The sequence below is a fragment of the Enhydra lutris genome, unplaced genomic scaffold (genome assembly GCF_002288905.1).
Source record: "Enhydra lutris kenyoni isolate GAN:26980312 unplaced genomic scaffold, ASM228890v2 scaffoldscaffold2, whole genome shotgun sequence".
Classification (NCBI taxonomy): Eukaryota; Metazoa; Chordata; class Mammalia; order Carnivora; family Mustelidae; genus Enhydra; species Enhydra lutris.
In genome coordinates this window covers 89,544,547-89,572,429 of record NW_019154086.1, presented here as the reverse complement: position 1 = coordinate 89,572,429, position 27,883 = coordinate 89,544,547, and the positions used below count along the sequence as shown (strand labels likewise).

The 27,883-nt window shown below is 36.7% G+C and overlaps 1 protein-coding gene across 1 annotated transcript; it reads right to left on the bottom strand.

The window, feature by feature from the left end:
• Positions 1 to 97: 97 nt before the first annotated feature.
• On the bottom strand, positions 98 to 27,651 carry LOC111150666 (chondrolectin). Its single transcript, XM_022508186.1, has 6 exons — positions 27,573 to 27,651; positions 17,693 to 18,002; positions 17,224 to 17,381; positions 6,755 to 6,841; positions 4,601 to 4,703; positions 98 to 1,496 (listed from the first exon to the last, which is right to left on the bottom strand). The coding sequence occupies exons 1-6, from the start codon at positions 27,649 to 27,651 to the stop codon at positions 1,412 to 1,414; spliced, it is 822 nt and encodes a 273-aa protein (XP_022363894.1). The 3' UTR covers positions 98 to 1,411.
• Positions 27,652 to 27,883: the final 232 nt, after the last annotated feature.

Below are 27,883 nucleotides of genomic sequence, written 5' to 3'. Positions count from 1 at the left end.
CCCTTCTTCAATAGTCGTTTGTCTCCCTCTTCATGTACGGATGCAAAACCTGTATTTTGTTCACTTAAAAGATTTAGACAATATCCATGGTCATTCTTCAGAAACAAGAACTTTTTATTTACTTAAAAGGAACACAGGAACATTTGAAGACCCGAGAGTTACAAGTCTCTTGAAAAGAAGCCACAAGCGTTGAAGAAACTAGAGAAGATAAGACAAGAGGAACCACAGTTCACTCTCTCAGGCAAATCCTCAACACGAACCCAGGATCACCAATGCCCTCAACCCATGTTCACAGTAATTCATAGTTTCTCTCCTTGGTGAAATATCTGTGTGCTGTGCTTACCTCCACACTGACGGTGACGATGCACCTGGTTGAGACTATTTTACGGCTGATAGAGGCTGAGCAGAGCTATGGGAAAACCTTAAGCATACTCCACAGCCATCTGCTTCCGGTGTTGATCCCCACCCTCCAACAACCATCTTTGTTTTGTCGGCAAGGGAGGCACCAAACTGATTCCAGAACCCTCAGAGAGCTACTTGTGGTTATATAGGCAACATGTGAAGACATGATTTATATTGTGTATGCCACTTTTGTTTTGCTCTAGACTGAGTGTAATATTGTTGATACAGCTATTAACAAAGTTATTACAAAATCTGTTGAATTTAAACTAAAAACAACTGTAAGGCACATGTCTTGCACAATTGAAATTAGACAATTCTTGCCTCTAAGTAAAATATTTGAGTAAATTTACACCACAGTTACTGAAATAGCTTCTTATTTCTGAAGAGATTTCCTAAACATTGTCAGACCCCAGAACAGAGAAACTGAAAGAAGATGAACCACTTCTATAAAAGAAACTTTTTCTATGGTAATAGATCTATGTGTGTGTGGAGTCAGTTGAAAACAGTGATACATTTCTTTGATCAAAACAGCACGTATTGAAAAATGAAACACCATAAAAATAAATACTAGAACAGTTCATTTTTATCAAACACTTATGTAAAGGTAAAATATTTTTGCACACTGTAAATTTTAGTACAATTTACATTAACTAGGTTATAACTTATGAAAAGTGACAGAAACAAAAATACTTGCTTCCAACACATACACTTCTCTGATGTGTTGACAGCAATTTTATCTGCACGGTCCATTCCATTTACTTGACGTTTGGGTGCATCCTTTAGCGAAATAAGCATGTCTCACTCCATTATTAGCACAGCGTATTTTGTAAATGAAATAATAGACATATAAAAATTATTTTAATATTTGCCTCAAGAGGGAGCTTACAGTTCATCTTGCAGGTCCTTTGAGATTTCAAGCCATTCCAAGCTAATGTTCTGATGCCATTCCTGATGCAGATCCAGAATTAGACAATTTTATTTTCTCTTTTGGAGCCAAGTCAATGAATTATTATACTTCCATGCCACTTTCTTTTCTGGTGCTTTTTGAAATCCACAGTGTGGACTGAGTTGGGCTAGTTTTTGTTCTTCCTTTACTGAAAAACATAAGAAGACGTAAGTTCAATGTCTGGGACTTTTTATTGAAATAGGCATGTTTTGGTCCAAATGGAGATATTTCAGACCCTTATAAAATGGTCTTTCTTCTCTCACCAGCATATCTACAAAAGATTCTAGATTATTCCAGTATTTGAAGATGGTAAACAGGTCATGTGAAATGATGAAAAAAACAAAATTGATCTCTGTTTGACCCTTCTTAGTTTAGAATTCAGACACATTCAAACACACACACACACACACACACACACACACACACACACACAAATGTGTCTGACATAATACCAAAAAGTTTCATTATAATCACTCATAAATCTTTAATTTATTTGATCACTATTTTTGAAATTTTGCTTTTTGGATATTCTTCTGTTCACATAGGCTGTATCTGATGCCAAATCATCAAAATAGTGTTTTTGTCCTAAGTGTAAGTACCTTCCTAAACCACGCTTCCCCTCTGTTTTCCTGTTTTATAGTTAAGTCACTTAATCCCCGAAAGTTTGGCTTTGCTTCAGTGTCTGCAACCAATGCAGTTCAAAGTAGATTCAGGCCTTAATAACTTACTTCCTCGAGATCTGAGACTGAACTTCCCTCCTGTCAGATATAGAATCCAAGCCCACACTTCCATCCCCTCATAGAGAGCTGGCTATCTTCTCACTCTCTTTTTCATAAAATGGCCACTTCTCAGTTTCCTGCGTAATTGCCTGTTCCTGAGTTTAGCTCTGAAAATCGTCCTCTACCAGGCTACTTACCAAAATCTAGGTTCCTGGCTCTCATTTCCTGAGAAAGAACCCTCACCTGGATCACTTAACGACTTCTGGTTCCTGTAACTTGGGTCCTGCCCTTCCTGCTTCCCACAGACAATCCCTTCACAGACATCTGCTCCACAGCCCACAGGTAACCCATTCCATCTACTCTCAGTCTGCCAGACATGGCAGAACTCCATCCAGAAAAGAATTCTTCCTCACAAGCCTGATCAATACAATTCTATAATACTACTTGATTGACTTCAATGTAACTGAATTTGTTACTAATAAAATACTGTGACCAAATTATACGTGTTGGAGATTTGCTTCCAAAAAAGTACAAACAGCACATCTTTTATCTATGAAGTCATCTAACATGAATGAAAAATAAACCAAGCAAAGTTTATGAAAAACAAGAAATTTTTTCAAATAGTAAATAAAAGATGGTTAAGTTATTAATGTCTTAAATTTTTGTGTAGCATTAGTATTTCATTTAAGAGTTACTACCAGTTAAGGAAACGAGTTATTGCTTTGAATATGACATGGAATGATATAAACCATTATGTGTACCAGATTGGAATTTAAACTTTCTGCAAGGCACTCAGATGATAATGGAGTTGAGTCTTTGGTGAAGTTTCTCCTTGCTTTCCTGGAAGAAAGGAAAAGGGGAGGATCTAAGAACGAATGAAATAAGCACTACAGCTAATTCCAGCATCTGGAGGTACTCAATTTTGGTTTATTTTCTCACTCCGAGAATTTGAAACAAGTGAAAACTCCTCAGATCTTCAAAGGTATAAAAACGTGGAAGACTTTTATATGAATAGAATCTCCACAATAATATACTATTTGGAAGAAGAAAAACAAACTTTAGAGACATCTCAGTTACTGGCACTTGAGTAATTTTTATTTTAGAAATAACAATGTCTGTATAATATTTTAAAAATTTGTTTTTCAATCTTATTTGGTTATTTACAGCTCTTCCTTAACAGTTTGCTGGATTAAGGGGAAATTTATGTCATATCCTATCTCTACTTCTCTGGTTTTCAAAATGACTAATCATCTTTCCATCTATAGCCTTAGGTATTAAGGGAATAAATGAGATATTTACTACTGTCTTTTTTCTGTACAAAATATTACCCAAAAATTTTAACTGTGTTTCCCAAATATGTTGGAAAACCCAAAGGCACAATATAGTATTAATTTGCCAGGATTTACTTATCATTATTCAAAATATCTTATTTAAGGAACCCGTACATCACACTTTGTGTCCTTTAAAACAATTTACGTGAACCATTTAGAGTTTACATCTATTTAACATTTTTGTTTTGTTTTTCTGGGGTTTTTTTTTTTTTAACTTAGTGGATCTTTATGGCTTATTTCAGAAACAGATGAAGATGAACTCAAATCAAAAGAAAAATAATGATTTCATTTGCAGGTCCTTCTCTGATGAAGGCACTCAGTTTTTGTTTAAAATACTGATAAAGGTTAGTTTTAAGGAAACAAAAAGTAAAATAAAAAAAATTAAACTAAATTAAAGTAAAATAAAATAAAATAAAATACTGACAAAGATGGCAAGTATATTCTAGCAAATATGCTCTCATTTAAACGCAACACCTTTTCCTTTTTCTTTTAACATGTATCTATATTTCATATATTAATTTTTTAACTGATAAATTGACACATATGAAAAAATTTCATCTTTAACTCAAGGGTATGATTAAATAGATATAAAAGAATACCTCCAAGAATGTTGCTGTTAAGACATATCATTTTGATGGAAACTGCCTCCTAAAAGTGACCTATTTTTACCATTGTACTTTATTTCCTATATTCAAAAAATCCTTTGGAAGTAAACAACAACCTATGACTTAAAATTTTAAAAAAGGTACTACAGAATGTACCCTAAAACCAAGTCTTACATACAACTTGGGGTCAAGATGGAAAGGTTTAGCATTAATGCTTATATGTAATCAACAAGAGACAGTATAGTATAGTTGTGTATGTCGTCAGCTTGCAAGGATTCAAATTTCAAATCTGCCACACACACTAGCTAAGAGACCCAAGGCAAACTGTATAATTCATGTAAGCCACCATATCCTCAACCAAAAAACAGAAACAAAAGAGTACCTACTTCCTATGACTTGTGAATATTAAGTGAAATAATTCATGGATCCTATAATCAAGGCCTATCTTAATTAGATTGTATATACTGGATTTGTACTGACAGCAAATTCAGAACTTTCTTAAGGCAAATTAAAAATATAATTCTATACTTTTTAAATGAGTTCTGGAAAACCTATAGAAAACTTTTCAAGTTGTCTCTACATATATGAATTATTTACCTTTTATGCAGCATCTGGAAACAGCAGGTTCCAAAAGCGACCAGTATCAATAAAAGCAGTGGGATTGTTGGTATAACAACATAAATTAAATTGGGAATTATGCCTACAAAAGCAAAACAGTCTTAGTATAAAAAGATGGCTGAGGCAGAATTCTAACACTAAAACTATATAAACATTTTCCAAAACTTTAAGATAAAATAGATTTATTATAAATAAATGAATTCTGAAAAAGTTTCTTCTCCAATATTGAATAATCTAGTTAAATATATTTGTTTGGTTGCCATTCTCCAGTTCAATGTCCATATTTCTAAAACTATTATTAAATCTGCCATTTAGATAAGGACTAGTTTTCATGACATACTAATAATCTTAGCTATCTCACTTCATTAATCCTTCTCTGTTATTACTTTGAGAAACAAGCACTGATTATTAAAATAATTGTTGATTTATTGGTTATATAATCATCTTAACCAGTAAGGTCAATGCCACGATGATATGCAAGACTCTCTGGGATTAAATCAAAATACTAGATATTAGTAAATATTAACTAATGACACAGGCATAACCCAGAGATGCAAGATTCCAGATGCATAAGGACTTGATCTTAATTAAATTCTAAAATGAATCATTTTTTAATCCTGTTCCATCACACTTGATAATGTTAGGTATCCTTGGTAAAATAAAACACTGCCACACTTAAGCCCCATATAAATTAAAATCACTTCATTAAACATTTCTTCAAGGATATAAGAGGGAAAATATTCCTCATGTAATTATTTATTAGCATTTTTAATTAGGTCTAGATGTTCTGACTGGCTTTAAAATCAGGCACCTGAAAAATAAAAAGCACTAAGGTTTAATATCATGTCCATGTAAGAAAAGAAAATTGAAAAACTATGCATTTTGCTAGTAAATCGAAAGCTGTCAGCATTAGCAATCTAAATAATTCTAGTCAAAGTAAACCAGACTTAGATCAAACTATCCACATAACTGTACATCATGTCCTTTGTTAACAAAAGATGTATTAACTGAGGTCTAGTGATGGGGTATTTTGGGGATAACTTGCTATGCTTTCCCTTAATCTTGAGCTCCCAACACACGACTTCAAGGACTTTAAGGATTCAGGAAACATTTTTGTTCTTTTTCCAAATACCATCATGAACCCTTATCTGTAACAGTCAAGAAGAGAAACTATTTCCTACTCTTTCATGGATTTTGGGTCACCTGGGGAAAGACGCTGAGACTTTGGGTCTTTGGCTCAATCTTCACAAAGCAACTAGGATAAATCAAGATTTCTGTCCGGTCGTCACAGGCCCATGCTAAAAGAGCGCCTAACTAACTAATCCTAGGAGAAGTTTCTGATTGGGATTTATAATTCCAATCGGGGAATGTACAATTTGCACTGGGATTTCATTGTTTCTTTGGCAGAGAAGGTTGTACCAGGGGCTTCTGGGTTGAGAGCTCTTTATACGCATTCTGTCCACCCTGTTCACCAGTGATATCCCCTCCATATCCTGAAACCAGCCAAGGTAGGAGTACACTTACCACGGGAATCTGCAAAGGATACAAATCAGGCTTTTGCTTTTATACCCACTCCCACATCAACCACTCACTAAACATTTACCAGCACACCATGGTTTGTAATCTGCTGAATGTGCCTATTTACATCATAATGCCTATGTGTTATGTGAAAGGTTGTGAGTCCAGGTTTCCATGTGGATTACTTAGTTTATTACTAGATACGTTGACTTGAAGTGAAAAAATAGGAAGGAAACAAATAGATTCTTCTGTTCAAAACCTAGCTCAGCATTATTAGTTCAAAAGTAAACTCCCAGGGGTGCCTGGGTGGCTCAGTGGGTTAAAGCCTCTGCCTTCAGCTCAGGTCATGATCCCAGGGTCCTGGGATTGAGCCCCACATCAGGCTCTCTGCTCAGCAGGGAGCCTGCTTCCCTTCCTCTCTCTCTGCCTACTTGTGAACTCTGTCTGTCAAATAAATAAATAAAATCTTAAAAAAAAAAAAGTAAACTCCCATAGGCCAAATTCAGTGAACCATATCACCAAGCAACAAGAAAATTTAGGGCCAGCATGAAGCAGAGTTTAAAATTATAGTTTCTGCTCTTGTTAGGGGGGGTTAAAAACAGGTGAATTCATTACCTGCTTCAGTAACGACCACATTTTGATGGGTGTCTCCTGGTTGATTTGTAAAATAAGTCTTTTCTACAGGAGAAGTTGGATTAATCTCTGTAAATAATTGGTACAGGCATCATATATAATGATAAAGAAGAGAAATACAAACACAGATGAAAATAAAACTTTATAATACAACAATGTAAACACCAGAGTTTCGATTTCTGAATACTTTACGGATAAAATTATATCTTGAATTTAAATTTACATGAAATTATTCAATTGTGAAGTCATCATTTCATTACCTTTGAATAAAGTAACCAGTTGATAAATCTTTGTGACTCCGATCGACTTGGTCCTTGCAACCCCCAAACTGCCTTTCGCAGTCAATACCGTGTCTATATGACAACAGGCTGCTACAGCCAATCATGACCCAGCAGGTAGAAAGAAAGGCAAAGAGAAGCAGGAATTGGGAGTCTAAGAATGTGAGACACTAAGTGCCATTCCAAGACAAGCCTAGATGGCTTCTTCATTAATATCAGTGCAGTATCTAGGTTTCTCCTTGCAATAAAATCAGCAGACGACTGTACATGGATGCATTTGGAATAGGTGATTCAAATAACGATGTTCTAAAGCACATTTCTGTCCTAGAAAAACAATGCCATACTTAGATGTGCTTTCAGTAGCATCTATTTCTTTAAAAAATATTAATAATAATAAATTAAGGCTTGCAAGTTATTTCTTTCCCTGTTTTTATAAGATAAGATCTCTTTAATGGTTATACAATTTAAAAATGTCAAAATTTCTTACATGGTCTGGTATTGTTCTGCTATTTTTTTTTATGTAAGGCACTATTTGGTAAATTAATAGTTCAGTGAAAGTAAGTTGAATTAATGAGAACAAAAAAACCTGTAACTTGTCTTCATTTGTTTCAAAAATATAATTCTGTTTATGTTTGATAACTGGTGGAAAAGAAAAAAATAAAACACAGGCAGCATTCTCTATTAGTTCAGCATGTTAAATCATTTTTAATATTAGATTGGCTACTCTAATTTGGCCACATAGTCTTTCTTTATTGGACATTTATCATACACTGTCCTATAATAACATTTATTATTCTTCCACACATATTTCACCCTAACACTTCAATATCCTCCTATAGGTTTTAGATACAGTTCTACCCTACACTCATTTTTCTACAGAACTTGGGCCCTCTATGCCAGTTGCTGCTCAACTGGGGTTTGCTGCACAAATATACAGATGTAATACAATTTATCAATCTAGAACTGGTTATTTTTAAAAAATAATCTTAATAATCTTTAAATCAATATAATTTCTGATTAACAACATTTTAGAAACTTAACCTATAAACACTACTTTTAATGTCTAAGAAAAAGAGGGCATAATGCAATTTTAATAAGTATAAACATTAGATTCAGAAGGATCCCCATGAAAATGTCTTAAGATAACACTGATAGACACAGAAAATAGATATGTAACTCACAAGGCAATAACAAAAAATGGAGAAGAGAGTAAGAGAATCAATTAGTGATTTATTCCATGTCTTCATAACTAGGTTAATTATTTACTACTTCAGATATCATTAGTCATATTTTAGATGGTGTGTAGGGGGCAGAAAGAGGAGACTAAGTTCAAACCACACAGTGCTTCTGGTAGCTGGAGAATAAAGTTCAAAATAATTGGTGTCCTAATCTATGAATTTTAATAAATCCCACTGCTTACTCCTCCAACCCCCTCACCATTAAAAACTAATCATTCTCCACTAAAAGAGCATTGACTATAGAAGCAAGAAATTTAATCAAATTAGCCTCCTCCATAAATAAAACACTCAGCCTAAGGAAGGTTAACAAATAGAAGACAAATATTTAAAATAAAATAAAGAAATACATATTTAGACTATTAGAATAAAGAAAAAATAAAGAAAATAAATATTTAATTTAAATAAAGAATAAAAATTCTAACTATATTAATAAGACTGTAAATATAGCTATACATTTATAACAATAAAACTGCACATGTGTACCAAAAACAAAAAAATACATAAAGCAATCTTATTCACAAAGTATAGACTATTTGAAGATTTAGGTAGAATATAGAAGATAGAGAAAAAAAATATATATATATATTTTATCTTAAGTGCTCTTCCATGAGTAATATGAACCTAGATTACCTACACAAAACAAGTAAAGAAGATTCTGGGCTTGGCAGTGTCCTCAATAATTTGGTAAGTAGGAATGCAAAATAAAAATAAAATAAATGTATGAAGGGTCAAATAGTTTACCTAAAAGCCCAAAGAAAGGAGAAAGAAATAGTAAAGATACTGTATAACATACTTTGTTTCATTCAATAGTACACAGTATCGCCAATGGAAAATATCAGAGAATTTTAACTTTATATTTTTCTAAGAAAAAAAAATAAAGACAAAGAACATAAGTGCATAACAGATTTGGCTTTGCAAAGGCTTCTAAGAGGGTAATGATGGATTTAGGGCTTTAAAGAATAAACTCACCGGGGATAAAGAAAGCTGGCTAATACACTGAAGAGCAGGATAAATATAAAGAAAAGGGTGAATCTAATCCAAATAATCTCTGGTGCTTTAAGGTCTTATTGGAAAGGAATCATGTAATTTCAAGAGAATAATAGAAATAGCAGTACTTGATTCTAATTGCCTTCCATGAACACATTTTGAGGTCAAGTAGACAGCCCCTCAGGAGACTTGAAATGGCACTTCCCAGCACTGAGAAGGAGAAAAACATCAAAAAACTCTCAAAGCCTAGGTGTCTAGTTTGACTTTCTCAGGTGATTAAAAAAATTAGTTTATGTAATTTTGGTTAGTCTCTACTTTTGGTCAAATATTAATTTAGTGGAACTGCCCTCTTCAAAGTAATTTAAATTTACTATGTCCACAGGAAACCCCACCACTGTAGCTCAGGACAAGACAATCTTCCCATGCTGCCCATGACAAGAAGTTGGAGACTTCAAACCAAAGCTATCAAAGGGGCAGATTCCAAAGAATGACAAAAAGGAAGACCATGGCACAAGCCCCTACTCAGAATCAGTCTGACTTCCAATGAAGAGCACATGTGAAGTGGCAATGTCAACAAAAGAGATGCTAATGTTCCAAGAGGAAAGTCATTTTGTTCCCTTAAATGCATTGGATAATCATCCAATGATCTGTCACTCACATGTGTAAATCCCTAGGTGCTTTGATTGCATTGATGACTTATACCGACTTCAAAAACTTTACACTACATATTTAAAATATTTTAAAATAGACATTTATTCTTCATAAAGATCTGTTTACAAAAACACAATTTGACCTGGACATTGGAAATGTTATTATCCCGGCCTTGAGTCAAGATGGCAGAGAAGTAGCAGGCTGAGATGACATCAGGTAGCAGGAGATCAGCTAGATAGCTTATCAAACCATTCTGAACACCTACAAATCCAACAGGAGATCGAAGAGAAGAAGAGCAGCAATTCTAGAAACAGGAAATGACCACTTTCTGAAAGGTAGGACCGGCGATAAGTGAATCCAAAGCAATGGGATGATAGACTGTGGGGGGAGAGGCTGGCTCCCGGCAAGCGGCGGAGCAACGGAGCACAAAATCAGAACTTTTAAAAGTCTGCTCCACTGAGGGACATCACTCCAGAGGCTAAACCGGGGTGAAACCCACGTGGGGACAGTGTGGTCTCAGGTCCCATGGGGTCACAGAAGGATCGAGGGTGTCTGAGTGTCACAGAGCTCACAGGTATTAAAGCAGGGAAGCTGGCTACAGAGACAGAGCCAAGGAGTGAGCTCTCAACTCAGGGTTACCTTAAATTGTGATCCATGGCACAGACCACTGGTCTGTGAGCAGGGACCCCACAAGATCCGGGAGATCCCCCCTGGAAGAGCTCAGGAATGTGCAGGGTTCAGAGACTCCAGGCAGGGCTGTGTGCAGAGACAGAGAAGCTTGGTCACAGGCTGGGTGAGCTCGGAGCGCTGCTGGAGGCCAGGGAGATGGGAGTGATTGAGCGCTTTTCTCTGAGGGCGCACTGAGGAATGGGGACCCGAGCTCTAGGCTCCTCCAGGCCAGAGATTGGGAGGCCGCCATTTTCATTCCTGTCCTCCAGAACTCTGCGGAAAGTGTTCAGGGAACAAAAGTTCCTGAAAGCAAACCCGAGCGGATTACTTAGCCTGGCCCCTGGTAAGGGCTGTGCAATTCTGCCTGGGGCAAAGACACTTGAGAATCACTACAACAGGCCCCTCCCCAAGGAGATCAGCAAGAAATCCATCCATGACCAAGTTCACTTACCAAGAAGAACAGCTGAATTCCAGAGGAGGAGAAAGCAAAGCATGGAATTCATGGCTTTCTCCCCAGGATGCTTCAGTCTTGCAAAGTTAATTTTTTTTAATTTTATGTTTTTCTTCTGCTATTTTTTTTAACTTTTACCCTTTCCTCTTTTAGCATTCCTTAACTAGTTTATCTAAACAATACCTTTCAAAAAATCATTATTATAGTCATTATTATAGTCATATTTTATCCTTCATTATATCTAACTTTATTTTTTGTATACACATAGGGTTTTTTCTTCTAAAAAAATTTGGGATACAACTTCTTCTAATAGATCAAAATATACCCTAAATCTAGCACAGGGGTTTGTTCTAGTCTCCAGCCTGAGGAATACTCTCCACTTTCTTTTTCTTTATTCTCCCAACCAACTTATCTTATCAACTCCTTTTTTAGAATTAAAAAAAAAAATTCATCTTTATACTCACATTCCATCCCTTCATCATGTTTACCCTTATATATGTTTTTCATTCTTTAAAATATTGGGAGGTAGTTTCTTCTAAAAGACCAAAATACTCCAAAATAAAGTAGGTGATCCTGTTCTATTCACCAGTCTAATATATATATATTTTCTTTTTTTTATATTTTTTTCTTTATTTATTTTTTCTTCTTTTATTTATTTTTCCTGAACTTCTTTTTACCCTCTTTCTTTCCCCCCACAATTTGGGGTGTCTTCTGATTTGGTTAAAGCACATTTTCCTGGGGTCTTTGCAACCTTTTTAGTATTTTATTTGCTCCTTCATATATTCTTATCTGAATAAAATGACAAGGCAGAAAAACTCACCACACACACACACACAAAAAGAAAAAGAGACAGTACCGAAGACCAGGACCTTATCAATATGGACATTGATAATATGTCAGAGCTAGAGTTCAGAATGACGATTCTCAAGGTGCTAGCTGGGCTCAAAAAAAGGCATGGAAGATATTAGAGAAACACTGTCTGGAGAAATTAAAAAATTTTATTTCTGGAGAAGTAAAATAACTAAAGTCTAACCAAGTTGAAATCAAAAAGCTATCAATGAAGTGCAATAAAAAATGGAGGCTCTTACTGCTAGGATAAATGAGGCAGAAGAGAGAATTAGTGATATAGAAGACCAAATGACAGATAATAAAGAAGCGGAGCAAAAGAGAAACAAACAACCACTGGACCATGAGGGGAGATTTCAAGAGATAAGTGATACCATAAGACAAAACAACATTAGAATAATTGGGATTCCAGAAGAAAAAGAAAGAGAGAGGGGAGCAGAAGGTATATTGGAAAGAATTATTGTAGAGAATTTCCCTAATATGGCAAAGGGAACAAGCATCAAAATCCAGGAGGTGCAGAGAATCCCCCTTAAAATCAATAAGAATAGGTCCACACCCTGTCACCTAATAGTAAAATTTACAAGTCTTAGCGACAAAGAGAAAATCCTGAAAGCAGCCTGGGACAAGAAGTCTGTAACATACAATGGTAAAAGTATTAGATTGGCAACAGACTTATCCACAGACACCTGGCAGGCCAGAAAGAACTGGCATGATATATTCAGAGCACTAAACAAGAAAAAACATGCAGCCAAGAATACTATACCCAGCTAGGCTATCATTGAAAATAGGAGGAGAGATAAAAAGCTTCCAGGACAAACAAAAACTGAAAGAATTTGCAAACACTAAACCAGCTCTACAGGAAATATTGAAAGGGGTCCTCTAAGCAAAGAAAGACCCTAAAAATAGTAGATTAGAAAGGAACAGAGACAATATACAGTAACAGTCACCTTATAGGCAATACAATGGCACTAAATTCATATCTCTCAATAGTTACCCTGAATGTAAATGGGCTAAATGCCCCAATCAAAAGACACAGGGTATCAGAATGGATAAAAAAATAAAACCCATCAATATGCTGCCTACAAGAAAGTTATTTTAGACCCAAAGACACCTCCAGATTTAAAGTGAGGGGGTAGGAAACAATTTACCATGATAATGGACATCAAAAGAAAGCTGGGGTGGCAATCCTTATATCAGATCAATTAGACTTTAAGCCAAAGACTATAATAAGAGATGAGGAAGGACACTATATCATACTCAAAGGGTCTGTCCAACAAGAAGATCTAACAATTTTAAATATGCCCCTAACATGGGAGCAGCCAACTATATAAACCAATTAATAATAAAATCAAAGAAACACATCGACAGTAATACAATAATAGTAGGGGACTTTAACACTCCCCTCACTGAAATGGACAGATTATCTAAGCAAAAATCATCAAGGAAATAAAGGCCTTAAATGGCACACTGGACCAGATGGGCATCACAAATATATTCAGAACATTCCATCCCAAAGCAACAGAATATATATTTTTCCCTAGTGTACATGGAACATTCTCCAGAATAGATCACATCCTCGGTCCTAAATCAGGACTCAACTGGTATCAAAAGACTGGGATCATTCCCTGCATATTTTCAGACCACAATGTGCTGAAGTTAGAACTCAATCACAAGATAAAATTTGGAAAGAATCCAAATACATGAAGACTAAAGAGCATCCTTCTAATGAATGAATGGGTCAACCAAGAAATTATAGAAGAATTGAAAAAATTCATGGAAACAAATGATAATGAAAACACAACAGTTCAAAATCTGTGGGACACAGCAAAGGCAGTCCTGAGAGGAAAATATATAGTGGTACAAGCCTTTCTCAAGAAACAAGAAAGTTCTCAAGCACACAACCTAACCCTACACCTAAAGGAGCTGGAGAAAGAACAAGAAAGAAAGCCTAAACCCAGCAGGAGAAGAGAAATCATAAAGATCAGAGCAGAAATCAATGAAATAGAAACCAAAAAAAAAAAAAAAAAAAAAAATAGAACAAATCAACGAAACTAGGAGCTGGTTCTTTGAAAGAATTAATAAAAGTGATAAACCCCTGGCCAGACTTATCAAAAAGAAATGAGAAAGGACCCAAATTAATAAAATCATGAATGAAAGAGGAGAGATCACAACCAACACCAAAGAAATACAAACAATTATAAGAACATATTATGAGCAACTATATGTCAGCAAATTTGACAATCTGGAAGAAATAGATGCATTCCTAGAGACATATAAACTACCACAACTGAACCAGGAAGAAATAGAAAACCTGAACAGACCCATAACCAGTAAGGAGATTGAAGCAGTCATCAAAAATCTCCCAACAAACAAGAGCCTAGGGCCAGACGGCTTCCCAGGGGAATTCTATCAAACTTTTAAAGAAAAAAAATTAATTCCTATTCTTCTGAAACTGTCCAAAAAATAGATATGGAAGGAAAACTTCCAAACTCATTTTATGAGGTCAGCATTACCTTGATCCCAAAACCAGACACAGATCCCATCAAAAAAGAGAATTACAGACAAATATCCTTGATGAACACAGATGCAAAAATTCTCACCAAAATATTAGCCAATAGAATCCAACAGTACATTAAAAGGATTATTCACCACGACCAAGTGGAATTTATTCCAGGGCTGCAAGATTGGTTCAACATCTGCACATCAATCAATGTGATACAATACATTAAAAAAAGAAAGAACAAGAACCATATGATACTCTCAATAGATGCTGAAAAAGCATTTGACAAAGTATAGCATCCTTTCCTGATCCAAACTCTGCAGAGTGTAGGGATGGAGGGCACATACCTCAATATCATCAAAGCCATCTATGAAACACCCACTACAAATATAATTCTCAATGGAGAAAAACTGAGAGCTTTTCCACTAAGGTCAGGAACACGGCAGGATTGTCCATGATCACCACTGCTATTCAGCATAGTACTAGAAGTCCTAGCCTCAGCAATCAGAAAACAAAAAGAAATTAAAGGCATCCAAATTGGCAAAGAAGAAGTGAAACTCTCAGTCTCTGCAGATGATATGATACTATATGTGGAAAACCCAAAAGACTCCACTCCAAATCTGCTAGAACTTATACAGGAATTCAGTAAAGTGTCAGGATATAAAATCAATACACAGAAATCAGTTACATTTCTTTACACCAACAAGACAAAAGAAAGAGAAATTAAGGAGTCAATCCCATTTACAATTGCACCCAAAACCATAAGATACCTAGGAATAAACCTAACCAAAGAGGCAAAGAATCTATACTCAGAAAACTATAAAGTACTCATGAAAGAAATTGAGGAAGACACAAAGAAAAGGAAAAATGTTCCATGCTCATGGATTGGAAGAACAAATATTGTGAAAATGTCTATGCTACCTAAAGCAATCTACATGTTTAATGCTATCCCTATCAAAATCCCATCAATTTATTTCAAAGAAATGGAACAAATAATCCTAAAATTTATATGGAACCAGAAAAGAACTCGAATAGCCAGAGGAATATTGAAAAAGAAAACCAAAGTTGGTGGCCTCACAATTCCAGACTTCAAGCTCTATTACTAAAGCTGTCATCATCAAGACAGTATGGTACTGCCACAAAAACAGACACATAGATCAATGGAATAGAATAGAGAGCCCAGAAATAGACCCTCAACTCTATGGTCAACTAATCTTCAACAAAGCAGGAGAGAATGTCCAATGGAATAAAGATAGTCTCTTCAACAAATGGTGTTGGGAAAATTGGACAGCCACATGCAGAAGAATGAAACTGGACCATTTCCTTACACCATACACGAAAATAGACTCAAAATGGATGAAGGACCTCAATGTGAGAAAGGAATCCATCAAAATCCTTGAGGAGAACACAGGCAGCAACCTCTTTGACCTCAGCCACAGCAACTTCTTCCTAGGAACATGCCAAAGGCAAGGGAAGCAAGGGCAAAAATGAACTATTGGGACTTCATCAAGATCAAAAGCTTTTGCACAGCAAAGGAAAGAGTTAACAAAACCAAAAGACAACTGACAGAATGGGAGAAGATATTTGCGAATGACATATCAGATGAAGGGTTAGTATCCAAAATCCACAAAGGGCTCAGCAAACTCAACACCCAAAGAACAAATAATCCAATCAAGAAATGGGCAGAGGACATGAACAGACATTTCTGCAAAGAAGACACCCAGATGGCCAACAGACACATGAAAAAGTGCGGCACATCACTTGGCATCAGGGAAAGACAAATCAAAACCACAATGAGATATCACCTCACACCAGTCAGAATGGCTAAAATTAACAAGTCAGGAAATGACAGATGCTGGCGAGGATGCGGAGAAAGGGGAACCCTCCTACACTGTTGGTGGGAATGCAAGCTGGTGCAACCACTCTGGAAAACAGCATGGAGGTTCCTCAAAAAGTTGAAAATAGAGCTACCCTATGACCCAGCAATTGCACTACTGGCTATTTACCCTAAAGATACAAATGTAGTGATCTGAAAGGGCATGTACACCCAAATGTTTATAGCAGCAATGTCCACAGTAGCCAAACTATAGAAAGAACCTAGATGTCCATCAACAGATGAATGGATAAAGAAGATGTGGTATATATACACAATGGAATACTATGCAGCCATCCAAAGAAATGAAATCTTGCCATTTGTGATGACGTGGATGGAATTAGAGGGTATTATGCTTAGCAAAATAAGTCAATCGGAGAAAGACAACTATCATATGATCTCCCTGATATAAGGAAGTGGAGATGCAACGTTGGGGGGCCTTGGGGGGTAGGAAAAGAATAAATGAAACAAGATGGGATCAGGAGGGAGACAAACCATAAGAGACTCTTAATCTCACAAAACAAACTGAGGGTTGCCAGGGGGAGGGGGGTAGGGAGAGGGTGGTGGGCTTATGGACATTGGGGAGGGTATGTGTTATGGTGAGTGCTGTGAAGTGTGTAAACCTGGCAATTCACAGACCTGTACCCCTGGGGCTAATACGTTATATGTTAATAAAGAAAAAAAAAGAAAAAAGAAAAAGAAATGTTATTTTCCCTTAAATACAGGTCTCCAAATGTGTCCAGTTACCCCTTCTGCTTAACTGACTGGGCAATTTGTTCTATAGCATAAAGTATTTTTCAGGACACTGAGCTCTATGACAAGCTGCAGAGAAAGTCTGGGTTTCAGAGCAGAGAAACACAAAGAGTCAAAGGCAGTGAAGCCTAAATATAAATAGTGAAGATCAAAATATAACCAAATACGCACAAAATCCATTATCCCTATTTATGGTATTTCCTACCTGGTTCATACTTGCAGATGTAATTGTGCTTCATGTTGCACCTGTCATCGTTCCACTGGTAAAGGTAGGGACCCCCAAGGCCTGGATTGGCCGTTGGTTGATGATACATCACAACACATTTCTCACTTCCACAGGAAGGTTCATCAGTATACCAGTTTCTGTAAACAGAGCAACAGGAACACCTCGAAGTGATTTCACCCATTCTATTCTTTTTGTTTTGCTTTTTGTTTTGAGTTTTTATTTAAATTCCAGTTAGTGAACATTGAGTGAAATATTAGTTTCAGAAGTAGAATTTAGTGATTCATCACTTACATACAACACCCAGTACTCATCACAACAAGTGTCCTCCTTAATACCCAACACCCACTTGGCCTCTTCCATTCTGACATCCTCTACAGTTGAACAGAAATCTCCCTTCTCCCTTTTGAGTCCCCCAGAGAACATCCAACTTTTCAGCACCCCTACTCACCGGTACTGGGAAGCACTTCCATCAGACCACTGGTAGAGATCTGGGCAGGCACCAGATGTCTGCCCCTCTCCATTTCGCCAAAGCCCTATCCAGAAATCACCATCAGAAATTCCCGTTCCTGGTTTTGTCAGGTTTTGCAACATACTTTCTATTAACTTCTGTTCTGCCTCATTCTCCAGGCTGAGAAGGACTCCCCCCTCACTCTCACAAGCCAGGCGTGCCTCCTGGAAGCTCACTCGGCTCGACAGTTCATGGAAGTAGGCTATTTTGTAGCAGGGATGCTTGAGGTCAGCAAAACACACCTTCTGGCCTGAAAAAAAGATGCTATGTATTGATTACCCGAGCTATATTCATAAGCTATTATGAATTAAGGTTAAAGAGCCAATCAACACAGGATGCACTCTCCCAAGAATGATTATTCCATTGAATCATTTTATAAGGTTTATTTTTTAAATTATTACTTTCAATTTATAAAAGCAAATTGATTCCCTAGGTAAACTTCTAACACAAACTTCAAAACACTTTACTTAAAGAAAATTTCTGTAAAGGGAACTCATGATTCTTCTGGCTTAGATATAAACTAATTATCACAGCATATGAAAGTAGCTAAAGAAATTTCAGGTATATGGAGAGCTAAAAGGCCAAAACTATGAAAGAAAAACAATTCATAAAATAATTTTGTTTAAAAAAACAAATAAAATTTTAAAAAGCAATGTTTAGAAGGTATCATGAAAAACCTTTAAGGTGGGAAATTTGAGGCATAAATATTTGCTTTTATTGTATATACATTAAATACATTACATTGAAAGTTAATAGAGGTCAAAATTAAAGTAATTCTAGTAATAATTTATTAATAAAATACAGCATTAAAAGTGACAGGATAGATTTCTAGAGTACTATAGAGTAATCTTTGAGAAAATTCTCCTTCTCAATTCTCTGAATATTTTCTGGTTTCATAGGTGATCTCCATGTGTGATCTCCAATCGCTCAGCCAATGACTTCTCTGTTTCTACACAGACATCTCAAATGAGTTATAAACTCCAAATAGAATTTCCCAAATTTGAACTTAGAGAATCAAGATTTTATCTATTTCAGAGAGAGAGAGAGAGAGAGAGAGAATGGAAGAAAGCGAGTGCACATGAGGGGTGTGAGGGTGGGTAGTAGAGGGCAAGGGGAAGGGAGGAGGGGAAAGAATCTCAAGCAGACTCCAGAAACCATGTGCAGAGATCACACTGGATCTCACAACACCGAGATCACAATCCCAGCTGAAACCAAGAGTTGGACGTTCAACAGACTGAGCCATTCAGGCTTCCCTGAACTCAGAGAATCAAATACTAAAAACGAACAAATAAACAAAAAAGAAAGGCATTTTAAATATGAAACAAACACATCACGTAATAAAGGTGCTTTTAAAATCTCATCTATTGCTGATTATTGTCAATCTCTGATAACTCGGATAGAGATCTGGGTAAACTGAAATTTGGCCAAACGTGTCTTTCAAAGACTGTTAAATTAAAAACAGCTTAGGTGATGTATGTGAGAACAAATTGTTTTTCAGCATTAGAATCTCTATTTATGTATTAAATGGAGACATATTAAATAAAATGACTTCTTCAAATTTAACCTAAAAGATGCCCTATTAGACTAGTTGCAATTACTTCCTTTGTGAGTTTGAAAGTGGTAACACTGCCTTTCTTTTCAACTTTCCCTTAGTTAAGGCCACCTGGGTGGTTCAACGCATAGACTCTTGATTTACTTCTGCTCCCTTGTACCACCAGGCAAGTATGCCAAATTATAGAGATAATCTCCAGATTAGCTTCTTTGTTTCACTTCTGTTCTCTTCTGTCAACATTAAAAATCATGCATCCCTCTCTGTCACTATTTCTTTTTCCCGATCTGCTGCCCAGAACCTCTATTAGTTTCTTCACCTTCTTCCAATTTCAGCTTAGGTTTGGCCTCGGAAAACAGACTACCAAGTATTTTATGTAAAATTAAGTCAAATTACTTTATGCGAAGAAATTAAGGCAGAGCTCTACAGCTTTCTTAAGTTTTGTCTACATGAACATTATTCTTGTTGGGATTGAAGGGTTTTCTCAGCAGGTATTTAATTTTGGAGTTGATCAAGAAAAGTTGTCAGTAGTGGAGAGAGTGGAGTGTTACTGTACTTAAACACTGGCTAAAAAATACTGCATTCAAGATTTGTACTCTTAATTACAGTATATCACACTGAGTCAACATCGGTATCACATCCATTCTCCCCCAGAATCAGCAATTAATGACCTATGATGACACTCAGAGTCGGGAGGGTGCCGAAATCAGGAGGCCATTAACCTCACCACGGTGTTTGAGTGATAAGCATTCAATATCATGGCCCAAGCTGAGTATTGCCATCTAATAAAGTAGATGTAGCAATGCAAGCCAGCCAGCCAGTTGTCCTCTCTGTCGCATTAACTGTGATCTGGACCCAGGAGCACCACACTGAATAACATAAACAAATGAATGGACAGCCCCAACTAATTGTTAATGAAAAATAAAACATTAGTATGAATGACTGCAGGAAAATGGGATTAAAGAGATTTCAAGAGGACAAATCAGTCTGAAATAAATCATCCTTGAGAAATAATCATGAAAGTCCCAGGGGCTGATTCTAATACAATTATTTATTTTAATTTCTCCTAATTTATTATTAGATATTGTGATGACTTCATTGTTTAAAATGGTTGCTCCTGATAATATTCTAAAAATGCCATTAAGCCCAGTGAGTTCTGTGCCTGTATTTTTAAAGCAAGCTATTTCCACTTTCTTCTACAGTCTTTACATATTTCTGTCTCGAAATATATCTCAACTGCATTCCCCTGAGTCTTCAATGGGCTCAGTTTTTCACTCCAAGAACTCTCAGACTTGGATTTGCCTCCAACACTTCTGAAATATTAAACTTGTCCAACAAGATTGTTTTACAAGATGTCAAAAAGGAGCCCATTTAAAAAATAAATTAACCAGAAACTTGAATGAGTAAAAATTATTTATATACCAAGGCCAACACTCATTCAGAGGGTGCCTACATATAATTTAAATGCTAAAAGTCTCCGCTCATTCTCTTTGATAAGTTAAAAAATAAACACTACACAGATTTCTTTACAGTGAGGACACTGAAATAGTTACACTGAAATTACAGTTTAATTTATAAAATTAAGGGTAGCATTTTGAATGAAATGTTTAAGAGAATTTTAATGCAATGTGGAAATTCCTAACACTGTTATGTGAGTCTACAGAGACATAATATTAATAAGAGGAAAACCTAAGGCAGGGATTCTATTTAAAGTAGTTAAAAAGTGTGCGTGAGTCCTAGATGCTAGCTGACCATGGCACTGTCTGTGACAGGCATTCTCACCTTGGCTGTGGGTGATGGAGTGGTCCAGGGTCATGGGGGAGGGGGTAGAGACTGCAGTGGCTGCAAAGCAGAGGTACAGTCAGGGGATCCAAATAGGGGCCAACTACCACTAGAACAGGTAGATATTAACTCCAAAGTATCTGCTGAATATCAGTTGTGTCCTCAGATTCTGAACTGAAAGGTCACTAGCAGTTCAGATCTAGCAAGGTTGTTTGAAAATTACAGATACCTGGCCCAGTTTTATTACCATTCATATACAATCAGTTAAAGCTGACACTGTGGATTTCTGGACATCCATTTCTATTTCACTCCCAACTACCGCCTTATTGTGCAAATGTAGTCCAAGCAGTAGCAAAACCAAGCAAAAGGAGCTGCTGAACGCTCCCCACCATTTCAGCTGATGGAAATTTGGCCGTCATGGCAGGGGAACTCCAACAGCTGGGAAACAAATGTTGCCCTAATTCCCAGAAAAGTTCCATTAATACAGATCTTCTGGAAGCCACTTTTCCCACTTCTGTAAAGGCTAATCTTCCTAGAGAACCATTACAACTATCTCTCTTCTCCTTCTGTGAGATCACATGGGGAACTCCCTTTTCTCTGATCTTTAAATGTTTCATTCAGATAGAATGTTCCATTGACTATTTTGAATGATAGGAATTCTAAACTTCACCTACTATATCTACTTCCATCCACCCTCTGCTAACCATAACATATTTAGATAAATATTCAGATAACCATGCAACAGTGTTTATTACACTAAGGCAAACTTCATACTAACAATTTACTAAATGTCACCTAGGATTTCCACCTAGGATTCTATACCTATTAATATTATACACATATGCATACAGCATAAACATTCCTATCACTGTCACTGCTAAGATTCTGCTACTCTACTATTCCCATGAATAGATGGTTTTGTCTGTTAGAACTAAATATTGGCAGTAAATGCTTTTGGCATTGATATAAAAGTGGGGCCGAACTCATAGTATTATGGCAGTTTACTTTTTTCTTCCCGAATAGAAAGGATCTATGATTCAGTTTTATTTTGCTTGTATTTATTAACTTTCTGACAGCTGAGTCCTCTGTGAGCAAAGTAATAACATTTTTCTTATACCTTATGCTCTAAGCATATATTATTAATATTGAGTATTGAATTTATATCATAATTTTCAATAAAAGCATAGAAGATATGAATTTCTATGGTTCAATCATGATCCACTTTTAGTTACAAAAAGGAAAAAAAAAATTGTACAAAAGAGAATCTACATGATAAGTCCTCCCCAAACCTGACTGACTGAACTTTGGATATTTTACCAAAATCCCACAAAATAATTGGTTTTTCATCATTCTTTCTTACTCTCTCCCAAATCACATAACTAAATAGGTTGGATCCAACATTATACACTGTGCCATGATCTCTGATACAATGCCAGCACTTCTAAACTAAAATGAAATGCTTTCAAACAGTGTGCTCCTTAAAGTGTTCAATAGTACACCAACTTAAGGATGATTTTTTATTTAAAAAAATAAAAAAGTTTTGTTATAAGTTTTAATTTTTGTAACAGAGATTTTATAGTGCAATTAAATGTATAACGTGCTAGTACAAGGGTGTTAGAATATATTTTCTTGCATTGATAAACTCAAAACTGTAGTCCTGGGTCATTTTGTGGATGGTGGTGGCAGTTGCAAGTCCTACCTCTCCCACTGAGAAATACCACAAGCTTTGAGAAGGGAATGGAACTCATATTTTTAAATTTGCATATTTAAAAATTGGGATCTAAATAGCAAATGGTAAACCAAGTGACTGTGTGACTCAAAAGTTAAAACATTCAATCAAAAAGAGCTGCTGAGAATTCCAGAGCTATACTTGAATTGTGGGTATGCTTGGGGGCATTACTTAAAACTTTCCTGGTTTTCTCACCTAAAATGGAGTTTTCTCACCTAAAAAGGAGTTTTAAAGAAGTATTGTAATAATAATAGTCAGACATTTATGAATAGTTAAGCATGGAGGGTCTCACTGCTAGCACCAGCCACACCTTTGGGTAAATTAGGAAAAGATGTGTTCTCCTGGCGATATAGGCTGCTCAGCTAGAAAAAGTTGTTTTCTTCTAGGTGGCCTTAGCTCCAGGCACAGGACCTGCACGCCGAGCTCCCTCTCAGCTTCTTGGCACAAACTCCCTGTGCACGACCCAGTCTGCACAAATCTGTTCAAACCCCTTCACCCTCCAACAGTCCTGTGCTGTAGGTCACATCATGTAGCTCCCATCCTATTTTAAACAGTTAGATATTTTGCAGATTCACACAACACAGTAGTCAGGGTTTAGAACCAGACTGTCTCTCTGGCCTCATAGTCCACACCTTCACCCAGATGTCTATGCTGCCTCCCTAGACAAATGTAATATTTTTTCGAAAGCGAAATATTTCATGAAATAAAGAGATTGATGAACATATACCTTATTCATGTTTTCTATCTTAAATTATTAGCATTGATCTGTTATTGATTACCATTGCTGATATGTGCAAGGGCTTATGCATTGAGAGTTTGTTTTTCTAAGCAGATTTTGGTTTTTCTATTACTGAACATTTAGACACAGGATTAATATTGCAACATCTATATCAGATTTTCAAACCATATCTAGTCTTAAGTACTTTTTTTTTCATCCAGCCCTTACATCTTCTACATAAAGCAAACCCCAAATGAATTTTTCCCAATTACAAGGAGTGCAACAGGATTCAAGTCATCGGATCTTTTCTATTACCTGTAATATGTTACAAGAGCGCCTGCCAATTGTGTACATTCATCCACCTGTACACCAAGTGCCCAGCACAGAATGCTGTTATAAAAAGTAAAAATTATTAGTGTGAACATCAGCTGGATTTCCACTCGGACCCCTTTACACAATACCACCTCATTTTTAACATTATTGAAATAGTTATTGCCATCCTCGGGAAGAAGAGTTCTCAAAACAAATCTATAAAATGATGAAAAATAGCAGTTAAGGAGTAATGGCTATGATAGATGTGTAATTTATTAAATGACTAGTAATAAGATTAATTTGTTCCTTTCCTGCCCAAGAGATACTTAAAGTAATTGCATCTTTGAAAATTGCACTGTCATCACTTTATGCTTTTGATGATGTCATGGAATAGTACCACAGAATGGGATATGCTCAGCAGATTTTTTTCTATCTCGTTTGCTATTACAATAACCTACAGCTACTGGTCACGACCCATAGATTTGCATAATTCTGTGGCAGCTACACAACAGAAGAGATGTGTCTAAATCCCCCAGGATCCTAAAGAACATGCAGGTCAATTCCAATGAGTTCAAATTAATACATATTAACATTTTCTGCAGAAATATGGAGGTACCATGCAAAACACTTAGTGCCCTTTACTGTGTAACAGGTTGGGGATCACTGCTGCGCCCACTAAAAAGAAAAAGCAAGAGTAAAAAACATACACACACATTACTTCAAAAACACCTCAAATATTTAAAAATACCCACATGTTCTTCAGACATATCTTTCTACCTTAAAAACCTGAATTTTGAACAGATCTCTTTTGTTTCTTTGTTGTTGTTTTTTTTTAAAGATTTACTTATTTATTAAGAGAGAGAGGGAGAGAGGTGGCAGGGCAGGGGGCGAGGGAACAGAGGGAGAGAATCTCAAGTCAGCTTCATGCCTAGCATGGACGCCATGACTCTGAGAAACCTGAGCCTATACCAAGTTGGAAACCTACCTGGCGCTCCTGAACACTTCTTTCTCATATGTATCCATGTTCCCATCAGTAAAATCCTCTTATCTTTGTCCTAAATCTCTCATAATCTACCAGTCAAGTCATGGAATTAAATGATTTTACTCCCCACAAATATTCTCTACATATCTGTGGTCAGTAACAAATCAGTACAAATCTGAGATCCTAAAAGTAATTCCAAAATTAACTCATAAATTCATTAAATACTCTTTCATTAAATACTCTAATACATTAAATTACTCTCATGGTTATTTATTTTACTATGTATTTATGCATCAAAATAAACATGACTGCTAATCTATAAAAATACTTTCCTATTTCTTGTGAAAATACTTTTATTTTGTTTCTCAACTTTTAAAATAGTGATGTATTTAAAAGTATGGGAAATATCTCATGTTTTAAAGTACTAAAATAAAGAAAATTTCTTAAAGAATTATTTTGTGGGTTCCTGTCTTTTTTCTGGAGAAAGTAATTATTTTGGTACACTAAATATAAATTACAAATAGCTATACTGATATGTTCCATATGTTACAAGTATGTTCCTAATAACAGCCCCAAAGAGCTGATTTCATTTGACAGATACTTGAGTAGAATTTTGGTCCCCAGTGGCAGGAAAAAGCTGATGCACCACATAGAACTTAACATTGATGCATCAGACATTAGACCTACTACTTCCAACATGTCATGTTTTAGACTCTCTATATTCATGCTATTGTGGCTAAAATATTTTTTAATTGTCTTCAAAGGATAAAATCACAAACTTATAATGGTTAAATTTTAATGCAAATTTTTATGGCCAAGGGTAATTAAATTATCCATAAGAAAAACATAACTAAGTAATTGTTTTGATATCAAGTAAACATCATCATTTATGCTAAATCAAATAGATCATGTTCAGTTAATTAGAAATTTTCCAGATGTCATCTACAAGATGCCTATAAATACTTCACAGGAAAACAAACAAAAGGTTTGCAACAATTTATGCAATAATAGAATACAGAAAAAAAAAACTTTTCATTGATAATTTTTTAAGTTCTGTTTTTATTTTACATATTTTTCTTCTCTTTTGCAAAGTTTATGGCATACAAACAAGAATATACCAAAAGGATACTACTCAAGGCAATGAAGTGTTTCTAAAAACACACCATATGCTAAAAGCTTGGTCTCTGCTGCTCAATCATTTGTAAGAGTAATTCTCATAAACACAAAAGCAGTCAAATATGTAATTCAAATACTCAGGTCTATATAGTGAGCTTTTTCTTCAAAGCTATATTAAGGGGAAAGGGTTCTAATATATGGTTCCTGTAACACCCTAACTTGGTACTGTAAAGTTTTCAATTTATCAATATAATGAGCCTGATTTTCTTCCCTGCTCCCCAAATGTAAGCAGCATGCATGTCCAAACGACAGTTCACCATGTATTTAATTCCAGTGTCTCCAGAGGGCCAAAAAGTCAGCGGTGAGTGATTGATAACTAGACACTGAAGAATTATAGTCTCAAGATGTAGAACATCACATATTGCTGAGGGGAAGATCAGCAACAATTAAGCTTAATATGCCAGTTTCTAAAGGTCTGGCTTCACTATGGATTAAGTTGATGTCATCTCTCATCTATCCTTACCTCTAGTGACACCTGTTATATTGATGAACGGAATGTGAAAAGGAATTTGTGCTTTTTACATTAAAAAAAAAAAAGTCCACACTTAAAACACTTTCCCACATACATTCAACAAATATTCATTGAAACACTTTAATTAACATTGCAAGAAATTTCAGTAGGGATTGTTATACTCAGTTTTCATGTAAGGCACAATTCATTCATCCTAAGCTTTTGAGAATCTTTTTTTTTTTTCTTTTTTTTTTTTTAAAGAGACCTTCCCCCAAAGTAAGGGATGGTGAATGAGACATAAATTGCTTAACAATAGAACAATGAAAGTCGAAGAAAAAGAAAAATCAGAGCAAATGCTTGGAAGCTTGCCAATTCTGATCCACTTCCTTGGCACAGACTCGGCCCACCTAATTGGGCACCTACTGTGTGCACGAACCTGTGGCCATTACCATGTACACTTCAGCCCAACTCGACCGGACTTCCTTTTCAGAAAAGTCTCCAACTTGGAATAAGGTGTGCAAAGGAAAGGCCTCTACATACAATGACCAGTAAGTCCCCTGTTCTTTGTCAGCCCTCCCTGAGAACAAAGGCCGCATGTATGCCCAGGAGTCTGAGAGCCACCCACAAAGAGTAGGTCTGGTCTCAGAAACCATCCGACTGAACACAGTGCGCAGACCGAAGTCAAGACAAGCCAACAGGGGTTGGCATTTCTGCAGCGGTTCTTGAAGCTCTGGGTTTCTTTCCTCTTCCTGCTCCATGGTACCCCACCCCTTTTGCAGGTGCCAAGCCCTGCCCCGTGGCCTACTCTCTTAAAAAGAGAGTGAAAATTAGTCTTGGAAAACGCTGTAGCAGAGCTCACTTTGCAGTTACTGAACCAGGCACTCCCCCCAAATTTAAACTTTTCTCTGCGTGTGTTTTTGCGGGGCCGGGAAGAAAGCTGACCACAATCTAGTCCCTTCCCTGCCACGTCTCCCGCTCCTCCCGACCCCCTACTCCTCACAGGTTTCCAAGCTCCTGGAGAGCCTTGACCCCAGAACAGACGGCCACGCACCGCCCTTGTCCCCGCACCCCGCGGTCCCCTCTCCCTGCTTGTCCGCTCGGCGGGCAGCCCCCTGACTCACCGCTGACCACCCGGCGGCAGAGAACTCCGTGGCCGCAGAGCAGCGCAGCGCCCAGCAGCAGTGAGACCACGCGGCTCATCGCGGCGCGGCGACAGCAGCAGGTGTGCGTGGAGCGAAGACGACCACTGCCCGCCGCGCAGCGGGAGCTCTAACCTCTGAGCCTCCCTGCCTCCCCGCCGGACCCTACTCCCGCCGCTGGAGCCCAGCTGGCCAGGGCCCGGCACTCATCGCCTTCTGCAGGGCCTGGAGCCGGGCGCGCCCTTGCCGCGCGCTTGTGTGCTGAGCTAGAGCGCACCACCCCGCCGGTGCGC

What these genes read in the sequence shown, in the direction of transcription:
- LOC111150666 (XM_022508186.1), bottom strand. Translation starts at nt 27,651, where the DNA reads ATGAGCCGCGTGGTCTCACTGCTGCTGGGCGCTGCGCTGCTCTGCGGC. An exon ending in CATCTGCAAGTATGAACCAG is followed by an intron (nt 6,842 to 17,223) that starts GTAGGAAATACC and finishes AATTATTTACAG; the next exon opens with AGATTAATCCAACTTCTCCT. An exon ending in TGTGGTCGTTACTGAAGCAG is followed by an intron (nt 4,704 to 6,754) that starts GTAATGAATTCA and finishes TTGCTTTTGTAG; the next exon opens with GCATAATTCCCAATTTAATT.